A 16345-nucleotide genomic window follows, 5' to 3' on the forward strand; every position below is an offset into this window, starting at 1 on the left:
CTTGTGCGCAGGCCGTCTCAATTTTCTCTCGGCAGGTTTTCAACAAACGTTAATCTGTCTGCGCAGATAAACCTCGGATAAAGGATTAGCAGACTTACCCAATTGCAGAAGACTTGACTGAAAAAGCGCGAGGCGCTATTTTAGCATAAAGAGGATAAGTAAGCCAATTGGCTAAAAAAAAAAGGGCAGCGCAAATGAATTGCACTAAATAAGTTACGATTTTTTTTTTTTTTTTTTTTTATGATCCTTAAGCTTTCGTCCAGGCCTTCTCAATTTCCTCCAGGTTTTTAACAAAGGTTAATCTGTCCGCGCAGATCAAATTTCAACAATGTACTAAATGAGTTACATTGGAACGGTAAGAAAACGCGTTTAGTAAACCCTGCAACCGGCGTATCAAAGAGTGAAGAATAAAGCGAGGAAAGTAAAGTAAGATATGGAACGGTCAAGCGCCACTGACTATAGGGTAGTTGGTCTTCTTTGTTGAACTGCTTTATTGTTTTATGCCCATCTTCAGCTAAAGTAGAAATTTATGTGGTTCATTGCCTACCTAATAACGACCTAGTTCCCATTATGCTGATATATATCATAGATACCAAGGTTCTAAGTACAGTCCTGGTTATAAATAGTCAACTTCACCTTGAACGATATTGAATAAGTTAAAGATGTAGGGGGAACCTCGTAATTTTCAGGACATTAATTGCTGCTTTAATTTCATAAAACCTCAAGTGATGCTTGAAGATGCGATAAAGAAAATGATCAAGGTATAATTCAAAAACAAAAAATTAGGATCTTCCCAATTCATTCTCTGTGCCAGTAGTGTGGAACAATTCTTCCTGGTTCATCCCACCAACTGTTACGTTGCCAACTAGGCAAATCAGACACCATCCGATCAACTTCATCCTCTCCTTTCTCCTCAACCAATCCTTCACGAGTAAGTGCTCCGTGGGCAAGTAGCAAATTGAGTATATCGTCTTTACGTGTTAACTTTTGCTCTGTGTTCAGCTCCTTGGTCTGTATGATGGCTTCAGCGTATTGACGTGAACCTGTGAGTATGGGATCGTAATGCCTTTCTCCGCTTTGCGCCAGACTGAGTGGTGTTTCGTAAGTATCAGAAAGTGGTGAGATGTTCACATTCTTATCGATAAGACGTTTGACGATTTCATAGTGGCCGTTGGCTGCAGCTCCGTGTAGAGGTGTCCATCCGAAGTTGTTGGCGATGGATGGATCGACACCGTTCTCAAGAAAGAAATCAACGGCAGGAATATCTCCAAATACCGCTGCCTCGTAAAGATCATGACATCCCTCACGTTGTCTTAGGTCAATATCTGCTTCATTGTCCCTGAGCAGCTTGAGCACTGGTCTCATTAGCATAGTGATCCTTATCAGAAACTATGATGCATATTACCTCGTTTTCTCTTCAGATCAGCATTTGCTAGCAAAGGTGTTCTTCCATTCTGGTCCCTCTGGTTGACATTAGCGCCATTCTTGATTAAGATGTCGACAAGCTTATAGTCTCCTCTCCAAGTCGCCCGATGAAGGAGTGACTGTCCTTGTAGGTTTGTCAGGTTTGGTGAAACCTTGTAATCCAAGAAAGTAAGAATGGCTTCGTGACTCCCACATTCAGCGGCTAGAAAGCAGGCGGTTCTCAGGAAGTTTATCTTGATCTCGTCGGTCTCACTGAGAGGTGGAGATTCAGTTAGCTCCCCTTCCTGCTCCTCATCCGTTAAGTAGTCCCCTCCATCTTGACTGGATGATTCTTCTTGCTCACGTCTCCCTGACTCGCTGCTGATATCAAAGGATGGACGACGTGAAACAGGGGCGGCCTGGTTCGACTCTGATCGTACGTCAAAGTTCTCTGGCCCCGAATCCTCATAGCTCGGAGACGAAGGGAATGGCGATTCGGCGTCGCTCAGTTCGTCTGCAACAGGTATGGATTCATCTGATTCAAAGCTAAGATATGTGGCAGAATGCGAGTGAAAGTCAGAGTAAGAGTACGGTCCAGAATCAGAGCCCGACTCAAAGCCAAACTCGGAACTGTCATAGTACCTAGGCTTATCGTTATAAGAATAATTTTCTCCTGTATCAGTGTAAACAAATGTCGCCTCATTTGATATCGCTTTCAAATGAGTAGTTGAAGCTTCTAGCACTGCTTTCAAGGCATCAATATGTCCCCAATAAGTATAGCGAAGAAGTTCCATCTGACCTTCCAAATCCAGATCGTATTCTTTTTCAGATGTTGTCGCGCTTCGGGTTGAATTATCGGAAGCCTTGACTTTCGGTAGCCAAGCTCCTGTATGAAGCGTGAAAAGAACGGCTAGTAAGCCACGGATCTGTGCGAAAAAGAATAGACAAAGCAACCCGATAATCTTCAAGAACTCCTGGTTTGGAATAGGATCTGTGGCATCGCCGATTATTTGCTCGATGACGGACTTATAGTCCTTCTCTATACAGTGAAGTAAGATGCCATGCCCTCTCTCAGTGGTGAGGTCGACTTTAGCACCATGGCGCAGAAGGATTTCAGCAATAAAGTCAAGACCATTGTTGAGAGCAATAACCAGAGATGATTGTCCACATGGATCGAGTGCATTTATGTCTTCGTCCTCGTTAACCAACTGCTCAACGACACGGGAATTGCCCAGATAGACAGCAATGTGAAGTGGCTGGAAAGGCTCGGTAGACCAAATAGAGTATGGGTCTATTTCGAGTGGGTGATCTAAAAAAGGTTCACCCTTGACAAACAATGACTTTGTTTCGTATGCATCGCCTCGGAAGAGAATTGCAGTGTAGCATAGTCTCTTGTCGTCATCTAGCACAAAACTGTGAAGTGCTTTGGCCACTTCTTTATTGTCCTTGGTATTCGTGATGCGACGATGGTGTTTGTGAAGAAACTGACCGGCATAATGTTTCAGTGGAAAGTTTTCTCCAGGTGGAAGTCTTATTTTGGGACGAAAGTCTGGGGACATCGCTGATAGCCGATTAACCAATGCTGGTATTGATAAATATTTGATGCAGGTGAGGGTTATTTGGGTATCAAATTCAGGAAATTCGTTGTGTTTGACTGCATCAAAGAATTCTCCGGCGGATCTGTGAACATAGCGAACCAGGTTATCAAGGTCCACAATCAAAAGCCCACAGCACTCGGAGATTATCTCCTTTTCCTGGCTTAGGTAGTCAAACGGGGAACTATCTTGGCTTGCCGTTATTGCGAGGGCATGTTGAAGCTCATGGATCGAGAGTAACCGGTCCGAGAAAGCTACCCATCCTAAAGTTGAAATGGCACGACCTGGGCTGTCCCCTGCTTGTCTCTTGATTCGAAGCATAGTGTCTTTGTACGCGTCTTGAGTATTGCTCGGCAACTTCTCTAGGACGTGCTCAAGTTGGGCCTTGTGTTGAACATTAGAAACAGCATCCATGTGTAACCGAACGAGGATAAACCTGATTCATAGTCAGTAGCTATATCAAGCACTTTTCTTCAACATACATCTTTCCAGATTGGCGCTTTACTACCTCCTTGATCCTTTGGTGATAGTTGGCGAATGGGATCAGGGAAGGGCGAGATTCGATGACAGACTCTATGTATTTGTCCATGTCTTCATCATGTGCTTCGATGTTGTCGGTTTTAAATCCCTCCTGGAGAAACTTTAGATGGTTCAGGACGCGAGACGTAACCATAATCTTCACCACAGACTTGATCTCCTTGAGATTCTTCAATAGGTTCGACCGGCTGTTTATATCGAACTCGTCAAGGGCGTCAATGATGATAAACATCCTCTTGTCTTGGTTGATTGCGTTCAACATCTTTTTAATGTCCTCTAAATTTGGAGGCTGTACTTTGTCGTTGATCAATCCCTTTAGTCGATATCTCTGGAAAGTTGCAACAACGGTCGGATGAAAATCAAATTCCGCTTGACATTGCCGAAGAAAGCTTCCGAGTAGGTCTTTCATTTCTGGGCTGGAGGTATATGAAAGATATAGGTGTGTGACTACAGTGGTACTTTTTCGATCCGAGTCTTCATTTATCCACGATCTCAAGTGTTCGATGACGGTTGACCTAGTAAGCGTTAGACAAAGAAAGAGGAGGTAGACTAGAATTGTCTTACGCGATAACGCTTTTCCCAGCGCCGGCTATGTTCGTTAACAAAATTCAACTTGATTCACAATGTTACTCATAAGAACACTTACGCTTTCCAGTATACCAGATTCCATTCACATCGTGTTCTTTCCATTGCGTGAAAAGATCGGATGTCAACAGCCATCTGCCGCCAATGACAAGATTGGGTGTTTGTTCTCTGATTCTCTGATGCATACCGGAAGAGTCAATGGACGAGAGCCACCCCAGCATTTCGTCACGGCTGGAGCGATCATTTGCTTCATGATTGCCCAATGTCGCCTCGAGTGTGCTGACATCAATACAATCTCTCAATGCCTTGTCGGCCTCTGTGAACTTATCCAGAGCCGGATCTACCTCAGCTTCACCTTTGAGCTTTTTTACCCACGTCTCTGGAGGGCACAGTAAGTACGGCCGAAAGCATGATGGATGTCTAGACACAATGTGTATAACTTACTTAGTTGATCCTTGACTTGTGTCTCTCCGACGCTGCAGATGCCCAAACAGCTCACAAAAAGCTCAACAATTCGCTTGTGAAGAACCGAGGAGACTTTACCCCCTGTCAAATACTTCTCGAGGGGAATGAGCGACTCCAGACGCTTTGAAATGCGCTCAAAAAAGGTCTCGATCTTGTCAAAGTCTGCTTTGACAGCAGCGAACGACCCAAATAGCCATGCAAATGCATTGACTACCAAAGAGGCCGGTGAAAGAATTGGCATAGCCTTGTGCCGAGTAAGAAAGAAGCCCAGTTCGGCGGAACGTTATTTATAGTTGACTTACAGCTGAGGCAACCTGTGTGGAAAATCCAAGAGCTGACACGAAAGCTTGAATGATCTCCAAGTGCTTTCCAACCTTTCTGCAGGCTCGTAAAAACCGTCCATCTTTATCGTTTCGGTTGTTTTGAAAGGTCTTGAGCCACTTTGTGGGATCTTGAGTTTCAGCCTTTGGCACCTTCTTATGAGACTTTGCAACATCCGAGTTTAGAAACGTCTCCTCAGCCTGATCCCAGATTGCGCGAAGGTCTCCGTCAATTGTGAAGGATGCGGTGCCCTTGTTCATGATGCGATTCTGGTTCATTTGTAGAGAGCTTGATGGAGTTTCGAAACAATGTTCAATCCAGATAGTCGTTTGCGTTTCGGCACATGCTATATTTTAATCGTGGCAGATGAAGAGCACACGGCGATAACTTTTAACCTTGAACTTGTTCCAGCGCCTGTCCCACGCGAAGAATTCCAGCTGAAGTACCTTTTGCACAGCCTGCTTGACGCGACATTGGAGATTCCCATTTTGCTTACCGATCAAGCTCTGGTGTAACCCATATACGAGATGGCTTGCATTGATCTGCAGGACTTGACATAGGCAAGCTGACAGATTGGCCACAGCTGTACACATTGATGAGAGTGTCGGCAATCTTGAAACTGTAATGGGCCTATCAAAAGTTAACACATATACAACGAATCCTGCGTGACGATTGAAGATTAGAGAAGATAATTTAAATAGCGCAAGGAGCTATAATCTGAGATATAAGACAGGCAGCATAGATGAATTACACTGAAGGAGTTTAACTGGAATGTAGGGAAGACGTATGTCATAAACACTGCAATGAGCGTACTTAAAAGTCTTGTAGCCGCACGGCAAGGTGTTAGGCTGTACATGCTATAGCGGCTATGTAGTTGTAGCCTCAGGCCATACCTAAGTCTTCGCCCATACCGGGGTCGTTGCGACGCAAACTCAAGCAACCAAAATCCTCGCGCTCTCCAGCAACATTTCGCGGAACGAGAATCCCGGTCAACCACTCACTATTGCATACTAATTCATCTCTTTACAGGCAGAATGATCAGGAATCGGCCGCTGATGGCTTTGTATCGACGGCCATGGCCAATATCATCAGCTGTTGCGCCACAGCTTCATCCTTCAATCCCCGTCGAGGAAGAAAAGACACCAAACTACCATGCTAATCGGTTCTTCCCCATTCATCTTGGCCAAATTCTAGATGGCAGATATCAAGTCGCTACAAAGTTAGGCTACGGTGCCAACTCAACTGTATGGTTGGCTAGAGATCTTACCCGGTTAGCTGCATCTTGGTAAAATTCAGGAACGACATAATCTAACATGATGTAGATGGCGCTGGTCACATGAGAAGTATGTTGCTATTAAAGTCAATGCGACCAAACAGCCTTCACGGCAAACCCCTCTTGAGAATGAACTCGACATCATGACGCACATTGCTCAAGTGGACCCTCAACACAAAGGTTGGCATTTTATCAGAAAGCTCTCCGACTCGTTTACACTACAAGGTACATCTAGTATCCACGACTGTCTCGTTTTGGAGGCTTTACGCGAACCTCTGTGGCTCTACCGCGGGAGGTATATAGGTGGTGTTGTACCTCCAGATATCTTAAAGATCTTGGTGCAAATGATCCTGCATGCACTCGACTACCTTCATTCAGAATGCTGCGTCATTCATACAGGCAAGTTTAATGTTGTGCCGTTTCCTTGTTCCTTTTCTAATTTTGACCAGATCTCAAGCCCGACAATATTATGGTGAAGATTGAAGATGCTTCGATTCTTGAACGAGACGTTCAGGATGAGTTCGAAAACCCACTTCCACAAAAGCATCTTGATGGACGTACCATTTATCTGTCTCGAAATAACTATGGACCGCTTTCTGTGCCAACAGGCATCATTCAAATTGCAGACTTTGATCTATCTGTTCGGACAAGTCCCGGTCAAATACATATGGGTGCCATTCAAGGAGAGATGTATCGGGCCCCAGAAGTGATACTCAACGCGGGTTATACATATTCTGCTGATATATGGAGCCTCGGAGTCATGGTAGTACCAACCCTTTCAAGAATTTCCGACATACGCGAGGCTAACCACCCAATTTGGTAGTTATGGGACTTGCTCGAGGGAAAGGGTCTCTTCGATCCCACAGTCTCTAGCGAGGATGATGAATATGACGACCAATCGCACCTTGCCCAGATCACAGCTTTGATTGGACCTCCGCCCGGGGATCTTCTATCTAGAGGTCAAAGAACTTCTATGTTCTACAAGCCCGACGGTATGTTTAATAGTTTCCAAGACAGTTCTACAACGCTAATCAATGCGTCTAGGTGAACTCAAGAATGCTGACCGTATCCCTTGTGATTTCAACCTTGAGAACACTATCAAATGCATGACTGGAGAAGAGAAGGTTAGATTCATCGAATTCATCAGGAGAATAGTGAGATGGAGTCCAGAGGAAAGAAGTACTGCAAGAGAACTCCTTCAAGACCCGTGGCTGCATGAAGACTTCTCGCAAGATTAGGAATGAGGGGACAGGTTCAAAAGGTTAATGTTGCACTTTTTTCTGGCAATCTGTTCGTTTACAGTATGCTATGCCTGGCCAGGGCAACTGGTGGTAAACTGAGGTAATTCTAAAATAAGGATCAATATAAGCATAGCTGCATATGAGATATAAGAAGTCGTTTACAACATTGAATGGAGATAGCCTTTTGTCTACACAACTCAGGGACCCTTTGTCTCTCGACGATTGGAAACGAAACTCGAAACAAGGATCAGTATTTGCTTGTTCCCGACAGAGATAGCCTTTGACGTATGGGAAGGTAACTTCGGCCAACGATTGAAATCTTTGAAAGCTCATAGTACTTTGTTTGATTGACATAATATAATTAAATGTTGCTAGCGGCCATGCCTTCAAGCGCAGAATAAAAGTCGGCCAAATCTGGCTTTTCATATCCGGCTGGAATGCACAGAGCAAGCATCTTCATGAACGCAGTCCCAAGTCGAAATGCCGCATTTCCCTCAGTAATATATCGTCCATGCATCCACTGTGATAATACTGCAATATCACTCAATTTCACGTCAATGCTACCACTAGTGTCGATGCGCTTCTTTACTATCTTTCGAAGTGGCGTCCATTCTGCGATCTCGATCAGAACACAGCCGAGAGAGTATACGTCCATGTAGCGCTCGAAGCTCTCAGAAGGATCTCCTAGAGCTTTGGCATGCCGATAGATGTCCCGTAAGGGATTGGTAGACGGTTGTTCGCTGATTTCAGTTGGCGAACCTTGTCGTGCAAAGGAAAAGCCGCAGAGATATGGTCGACCGAGATGGCCAGTTGACTGAGTGGATTGTGGAGAGACGAGCAGAATGTTCTCAGACCGGACGCCTTTATGGAGCCAGCCGGCAGTGTGGAAGCTGAGGAGTGCCTGGCAAATCTATACAGCTAATCGAAGACGTGTGCCAACATCTGGTAATGGCCCGTTGGATCTTGATATTGCACTGAGAATAGAACGGGGCTTTGCATTGCTGGAAGGTAAATTAAACACCAACCTGAAGCCCCGTTGCTCTTCAGTGTATCCCAAGCTTGGAAATGTCTGGAATGATGGTGTGGGAGGTTGAGAGAGTAGAAATACAAGCGCTTCGACACGTGGTTTGAGCTTCATCTTCATGTTCGACTATGCACGCTTCTCTTCTATCAGCACTGTGCCTTCCTGGTATAAGGCCGATCCGATGGTAGACGACAACATGTCAATCCCAGTCAGCTGAGAATGGTTCGGAACCAACGGAATCCGTGTTGGTACTATACTGTTGTTCCCATTGATGAAATTTAAATGCCGCGCATCCTCGTCACAAGATGCGAGAGAAATGAGTCGTGCCTTCAGACCTGCCGAAGCAGCAAGGCTGTTGCTCATATCAGCATTTGTGGCCGAGTCGTGGAGTGATTTCTGGAGATCCTGGAGACCCGCAATGTCTTTGCTCGTTTGGATCGCAAGTTGAAGCGTCTGGTTGACGGCACGAGAAGTTTGGAGCCGGTGAGAAACATCCAAGAGTGACCAAAGCCCATCAACCAGGCTAGCCACATCTCTCACCAGCTCTGCATACTTTTTCTTGTCCACGGCGGCCCACCACAGACGCTTTGGGAACCGATTCGCCGTGCTAACTTTGGACGAACGATCGAGAATTGCCTGGCGAGTCTCTGATGATACAATATTCGGGAGGATTGAGGAAGTTGGGTTTCCTGAGGTGACTGTCGTTTCAGCAGGGACCAACTCATTCTTTTCATCCTGCATAGACACGAGTTCCAACTTGTAGCGCTTTTTCAAAGCTTCCGTTGAGGAGAGAAGCTGCTCTAGCTGAGATAGAACGACAGCGGCAGCGTGCTGGTTAGGCTTTGGTGACGCATCGTCTTTGGGGGACCCGAGGCCCAATGCCCTAGCCCACTCGATGAGTCGACACTCTTGAAGCACCAGCTTCGTTCGTTCAATGGCAGCATCCTTTTCGATGTTTCGGGCGTCGGTTATCAATGCAAACCCTTTAACACAGTTGACGAAGAGGTCGAAAGAAAGTGATACCACAGCTAGGGCTGTGCTAGGGTCCATTGTGGTCGTTTCTAACAAACGTCGAGGTTTTTTATATGTATCTCTTGGGGAATATGACTCTCATCTCGGGTTATCGATCTTAACGCGGTCGATCAAAGCGGGCAAACGCCGATGCACCTGGCGGTTCTCGCGGGGAACGAGGCTGCAGTGAAATTGCTTCTCGATCATGGTGCCCGTAGCGATGTGCCAAGCGTGAGTGGCCAGGGTCCGACAGCCGCCGATATAGCACTTGCGGTACAGATGGGGGGGTTGTCCGTGATAGGAGAGACTGGCCGGCCAGGTAGGGAAGAGGTGGCGGCTCGGAAACAATGCAGCGATTATCTGAATCCGACAACCCAGTCTTCAGCACAAGCTCAACCCTCATTAGCCTAAACTCGCGTTCTACTTATTTAATACTTTCTATACTCTTCTTACCATTATGTTAGATCTGTGAAATACTGTTAACTTGCTTATAATATAATAGGATTTTTAAATTCTTGATAGAGCTTAGAATGTGCACTGAAACACTTATCTAAGCCAGAATAATCAGTGCTATTATGCTTTTGCTTATTATCGCACGTGCCCACGCCTTCTTGATTTGATCTAAATCATTAATATTTCAGTAAATCTAGGAGTAAAGGTTTCTATCAAGACTAGCATCTCCAAGGAATGACTGATAAGGCTTGAACTCTATGATGTTATTTACAAAGGAAGCTTTTGTTAAATCGATAAGTGAATTTATGATATCTCTCAAGGTCTAGTATAAAGGCGACCAGTGACTTCGCCTTGACTCAGTGACTCAAGAGCACTGGGAACTTCCTCAAAGGGAATCTCTCGAATCTGTGGCGTCAGGGCTTTTGAACTCAACAGTTCCAAAACCTCAACGAATTCATCAATGCTTGCGCTGGTTGACCCTTTCAGTGCGAGATTTCTGGTAACTATATCCGCAGTTGGTAGTTGAATATGCGAAGAAGCCAAGCCAACCAAAACTACAGTGCCACCATCCCTGACGGTTGATACTGCCGTTTCGAGCGTCTTCTGTGCACCAACAAAATCGAGAATAACATCAAATGTTACGCCTGGAAAGTCGGACAAGCTTGTAGCGCATGCAAAAGCACCAACGCGGCGAGCTTGGTCAAACTTGGAGGTATTGATGTCGACTCCGTAAATTTTGGCGCCCGATAAAGCTGCGATGGCGACGCCATTCAATCCCAGGCCCCCCAAACCGATAACCGCAACCGTAGATACTTTGGATAGATTGCTTTTGTTGACACCACCCTCCGTGACAACCGCATGAAAGGCTGTTGCAATGGAATCAGTGGCCACGGCAGCTTCGGGAAAGTCGACACCATCAGGGAGCTTGACCAGGTACTTGAACGGCGCAACAGCGTACTCAGCATATCCTCCATCAACTCCAACACCAAGGCATTCCGAGAAGTTTCTTTCCTCAATGGGGTGCCCGACACAGGCTACTGCCACACGATCATTGACTTGAAAAAGGGAGCATTCATCGCCCAATTTGACAATAACCCCTGACACTTCATGCCCTAAAGTAATGGGCAGGTTGCACATCCAAGCCTCTCCGCCGCCGTGTAAGACATGAGTGTCTGAATGACAGAGACCAGCTGCTTTGATCTGGATAAGAGCGAATCCTTCACTAGGCTCAGGCACTGGCAAGTCGCACAGTTTGAGCCCCTCGTCGGCACTAGCAAATCGGAAAGCTTTCATATTTATCCAGGAGATTTTAAAACGCAATGCCTTCCAGACGTATAGAAGAGTTATAAAAGTTAGAGATATGAAGGGAATGATAAGTAGTGATAATAAGTGTTAAGGTGTACTTCTTAGATATAAATTCTCAATTGCACTGCCAGTCTTTTCCTTTTAATATATACTCTATTTTTTTATCTCTGCCTTTCTTATTTTAATATCTCGGCCAGATGAGTCATAAAAAGTGCGGGTTTAGGGGAATCCGGGAAATATTCAAGCCCGAGTGCCCGAGACCATATAAGTAAAAGTTACCTATTTAAAAACTAATCCACGAAAATGCACAGACTCTTTAACTTATTCAATGGGGTTCTGTTCAAGGTTTAATAGCATAATTCGTCTAGCTTCATCAGGAACGTTAGGGGCCCAACGGCTTGGCCTGCAAGAGCCTCGCGAGGACAATGGCAGTCATTTAATGAAAATATTGTATTAATAAACCAGATTAAATCCAACCCAAGTCCCCCTCCAAAATTGAAATCTAGCATTCCGTATCAGACTTTGCGCATTGCTCCTTTGTAGCCTTCTTGAAGCGCTTAGAAACATCCCCCACGCGTTCCTCCCACGGCGCAGCCTGAACATCGAGAACCTGAGTGGTGCCATTCTTTGAGAGATCAAAGTCCTCCAAGCTGAACCAGAAGAGCTCAGGGCCAGAAGCGGATTCGTAGAAAATCATTGAATCCTTGAGGTCGGCGTAGATTCGCCAGTAAGTTGGCCAGATGTCTGCTGCACCAGGCTTAGGTGTAATCGTTTCAGGAATAGGAACGCTGACAGCCCTAATCATTCCTGCAGCATAAGAAATAGCCTTTGTGAGCTCCTTTGTCTGGGGGATCTCCGATAGGTAGTGTGAGAGTCGGGCGAAGCGATCTAAAGGATTAGAGGTTAGAAAGATCTCCGTTTTATATGTTGAGATAAGTACTAACCGGCAGGTCTTGATGTTCCTGGAAGAGCCGACTCGGCAATTGGCTCCCAATACGTGTTGATTGCGAGCTGTTGATCGTACGTAGGTTCGTTCGTCATGACGGTATAGTTCTTCGAATGATAGCAATTCAATTTCCCCTTGACATACTCCATGACAAGGTTGTCGCCTGATGGGTCACTGTATGACAAATGGCCCACCGAGTTGACACCAGGTACGAGGGCCGTGGGAACAACTTGGAACGGCGGCTTTCCACTGCCAGGGCAAACAGCATCCGCGACCTCTTCGACGGTGGAATACTGGTCGAGAAAGTACTGTAGCCAGTGTCCAACCCACATGCTGGGAATACTGTCATCACGCTTTCCATAATCGCTGCCGTCTAGGTAAAGGCAGCTTCCTGTGAGGCCCTTTTCGTTGACGCCATCAATGTGTGCTGCGCCGTACATAAGGGCGGTGACGGAGCCATATTTGGACGTCCAGTTGTATCCATTCGCTTCAACACTGCTGCCAGTGCGTTTCAACCCAGCTGGGTAAGCGTAGAATGTTGTGTTCGTCTCAGCGACAAAGTCCATGGATCGTCCGACGACGATGCGATCTTCGCTTGCGGTGTATGTTACACGGGAGCAAGCTTGTGCTTGATAGCACGTCCCAAGGACAAAGAGTGCAGTGCGGAGCATGTTTAATGATAGAGATAAAGGATGATGGGGTTGCTTATGATAGAAGGCTAAGAACCTGGTCTTAAAAAGAGAGGACTGTCTTACTCTTTATAGTCTTTTGAAGAGCATTCATTAACTGCTAGATAGACAGTACAGATGGAGAAGAAATTGATACATTTGTTTATATGGAGCCGTCTAGTGAAGTGTAAATTCCATACGAAATTACCAATCGTTGTCTGACTGAGTATTATCAAGGTTTATTCATGAGACTGCCTTACTGTGAAGGGTTACAGGCTAGACTAGCTATCTAGCAAGATAATTCACAGGGTGCAGCGGCCGCCGCCGCAGTCTTTGGTAAGACAGCAACCATAACGTTGCCTTTCGTGTTCTCGATGCTTGTCACTAAGTCTGTGAAAGACCTATGGAAAGGCTCGTGAATTGAGTTTTATTTCTCGGATCTAGGCTGCCAGCTCAACAACCAATTGACTCTGGGAAGGCTGTGGCACAAGCCGATATGACTTACGTCTTGACTAGTAGCTTGCCAGGAAACAGCAACGGGAAAGTTTCATTCGGCTAGTCGGTAAAGTCAATTCACTGGTAAAAGTCAATTCGCCGAGAAATAAAACGATACGGAGCATGCTGTCCGCGTAATCCGAATCTGTGGTGACAGTGGTTGGAATGTGGGCTTGCGCCTCAATGATGTGAGGCCATATGAATCTACTGATTCTAGAACAAAGATGGAGTAGCTCGCCGCGTGACAGTTGATATTAATTTACTGGTTGGAATGTTGGCTTGTGCCGTCTGTCCGGGGTACCGTTTCTAAGGTAATCTAGATGCATCTCGAGCGACCATAATGTTCTCTAGCTATTGGCTCGATTTGGTTGACAGTGACTGTGGCTGAAGGCTTATCTCAGCCATCAAATTACCTGTACACGTGCTATGTCACTCAGCTAATAAGAGCCCTTGAAAAGGAAAATAGGTCTTACATTAGCTTAACCAAGGTATTTTCCACATCTCTTGAACTTCGTGAGTTTCCGTAGAAACTCTTTGCTCCAATGGGAAAACGGGTGGTTGGAACATATTCCGCGACAATCCCATCAACTAAAACGGCATGACCGGTTTCAATTCTACATCCTGACACCGACAGCAGTGACTCATTGCCTCATCCTCGGCGGACTCCTCCTTGATCTTTGCAGGAAGGTTCCGAGGCTGATTTGCTAAGCGCGTTGGGAAGATGTTAGCGTTGTTCGGAACAAGCCGTCCCGGCTTATCTTATCATTTATCTAATCGTTTGTGTTGTCTCCAGTAGGTGGCTCTGCCAATACCACTTGAGAATGCTACCCTATATAGATTAAATCTGTCCAACGTGAATAACTACATGCAAAGAAATATGAACATTTCAACAAATATATTTATATCACCTTTTTATAATAGAAGCATTTAAATAGAAGTTAATAACAACTAACCTCTGCATTTTTCAACTCGATGGTTTACAATGAATAACATTAACTATACTGTATTAACTCATAGAAGTCCATAGGGCCAACCGCTGAGCAATGCACCATAGTGCCAGAATTTTCTGCAGCCGTAAGAGGTCAGAAACAGTGGACATACAACTTAGTCAGCAAGATGATAATATATATTGCCGTCATATATCCTGGCCAGTTATCAAACGGGGCATCCGTACCCGCACAGCCAGCTGTGCGTTTAAAATCACGTGACATCCGCACAGCCCCCCCCCTTGCATTTTTATTTTCCTTTAATAAAAACTTATTTAATTACTATAAGATTTCTTAAAAATTATAATATAATAACAGATTTTTAAAAGTATATTATAAGATTTTATATATATTTTTAGCTTATAAAATAGCTATTTTATAAGGTACTTTATATATAATATTTAAAAGATTTTAATTAAATAGTAAGATAGTAAATAAATTTTTAATTTTACTTTATATTTATTTTATATATACTATAGTCTTTATTAAGATTATTAATAGTATAATTATATAAGGATTAAGATAATTATATAATATAGTAAAAGGTCTAGTTATATAACTTAGTTTAATTAATTATAATATTAAGTAAATTTATTTTACTTTAGTATTTTAACTTTATATTAAACTCTTAACTATATATATAAATTTCTTCCTTTAACTTTAACTTAAATAAAGTTTCCTATTTAGGCTTTTATAATTAAATATATAAGAAAGCTATTACTTAGAATACTTATATTTATCTTTAATAGTTTAAATAAATATCCTTAATTCTATTAACTATAGCTTATATTAACTTATTATATTATAAAATATAATCTCTTTTATTATAAAGGTATTTTTTCTTTTAATCTTATAATATAATATATAAAGCTATTACCTTTCTTATTAAATTTACTATAAGTCCCTTTAAAGGATAAAAATACTAAGGAATTATAAGACCTTATAATTAAATATAATTAGCACTATACTATCTTTAATTAAAGGTTTTTAGCCTATAGAGATATATTTTAGCTTTATTATTATAAGGTTATATAAATCTTAAAATAAGGCTAAGCTAATATATAATACCTTAATAATTTTACTATATATATAGTAAAATTGCCTTATATATTACCTAGCTATAAGGCTATAGTTATAAGATTAAATAATATAGTAATATAGTATTAATATTATAATTATAATTTAAATTAATTTAATATATTAAATAGATAGTTAAAGGTAAAATAACTTGCTTTTTTATTATTATTTTTACTTTTCTTTATTAATAGTTTTATTATATAAGGAAAAAAAAAGTATTTATTATTATTTTATTATTTTATATAGCTTTATTTTAATATAAAGTTTTATTAAAAGCTTATTTAAAAGTATAGCCTTATAGCCTTATAATATTATTAAATTATTAAATATTTACTATTTAGGCTATTTTATTTCTTTATAAAATAATTAAAAGTCTTAAAGATATAAATATATACTATAGTATATATTAGATTTTCTTTTAATTTATAAGCCTTTAATTAAAGCTATTAATAATAATTTTAATATTAAAATATTTTAATTTTAAGATTTAATAATTAATTAAATATAATAGCTATAAATATACTTTTTTTTTAGTAAATATCCTAAGAGTTAATATAATTATAATAAATTATTATTTTTACTTATATCTTATTAATTAAAGAGTTTTAATAAAAAATAAGCTTTATTCTTAAGAATATTAAATATATAATAAATAATATTATTTTAAAGTTTTTATAAGCTAATATAGCTTAAATTAATAAATTTAATAAACTTATATTAATATTTAACTTTATTATAGTTTATAAAGCTTTAAGTTAATTAAATATATTTTTTTTATATTATTTAAAAAATAAAAGAAAATTATTTTATTTTCTTATAAAGTAAGTATTTTTTTTTCTTTTTATAAATAAGCTAAATATTAACCTTATATAGCTATATATATATAAATATAAAATAGTTATTAAATACTATAAAAAATCTAATATTTAAATATATTTTTATTATAATTATAAGTCTAT

At 41.9% G+C, this 16345-nt stretch overlaps 5 protein-coding genes across 5 annotated transcripts; 1 reads left to right on the forward strand and 4 right to left on the reverse strand.

Annotated features, from left to right (window-relative positions):
• Positions 1-798: 798 nt before the first annotated feature.
• FSST1_009891 (uncharacterized protein) lies at positions 799-5167 on the reverse strand (the record flags this gene model as incomplete). The annotated part of the gene is made up of 7 exons (XM_083226906.1): positions 799-1355; positions 1406-3435; positions 3482-4051; positions 4101-4125; positions 4183-4500; positions 4566-4830; positions 4889-5167. 7 exons carry the CDS (start codon positions 5165-5167, stop codon positions 799-801), a joined length of 4044 nt encoding a protein of 1347 aa, XP_083085852.1.
• Positions 5168-5941: 774 nt separating this feature from the next.
• On the forward strand, positions 5942-7418 carry FSST1_009892 (kinase-like domain-containing protein; the record flags this gene model as incomplete). Its single annotated transcript, XM_083226907.1, has 6 exons — positions 5942-6177; positions 6230-6579; positions 6630-6737; positions 6789-6943; positions 7004-7172; positions 7225-7418. 6 exons carry the CDS (start codon positions 5942-5944, stop codon positions 7416-7418), a joined length of 1212 nt encoding a protein of 403 aa, XP_083085853.1.
• Positions 7419-7782: 364 nt separating this feature from the next.
• FSST1_009893 (uncharacterized protein) lies at positions 7783-9495 on the reverse strand (the record flags this gene model as incomplete). Its single annotated transcript, XM_083226908.1, has 2 exons — positions 7783-8322; positions 8698-9495. The coding sequence occupies 2 exons, from the start codon at positions 9493-9495 to the stop codon at positions 7783-7785; spliced, it is 1338 nt and encodes a 445-aa protein (XP_083085854.1).
• A 729-nt stretch (positions 9496-10224) lies between these two features.
• On the reverse strand, positions 10225-11202 carry FSST1_009894 (chaperonin 10-like protein; the record flags this gene model as incomplete). Its single annotated transcript, XM_083226909.1, has 1 exon — positions 10225-11202. One exon carries the CDS (start codon positions 11200-11202, stop codon positions 10225-10227), a length of 978 nt encoding a protein of 325 aa, XP_083085855.1.
• Positions 11203-11716: 514 nt separating this feature from the next.
• On the reverse strand, positions 11717-12831 carry FSST1_009895 (uncharacterized protein; the record flags this gene model as incomplete). Its single annotated transcript, XM_083226910.1, has 2 exons — positions 11717-12102; positions 12159-12831. 2 exons carry the CDS (start codon positions 12829-12831, stop codon positions 11717-11719), a joined length of 1059 nt encoding a protein of 352 aa, XP_083085856.1.
• Between the last annotated feature and the right edge of the window lie 3514 nt (positions 12832-16345).

The sequence above is a fragment of the Fusarium sambucinum genome, chromosome II, assembly GCF_050947815.1.
Source record: "Fusarium sambucinum isolate potato_lamoka chromosome II, whole genome shotgun sequence".
Taxonomy (NCBI): Eukaryota; Fungi; Ascomycota; class Sordariomycetes; order Hypocreales; family Nectriaceae; genus Fusarium; species Fusarium sambucinum.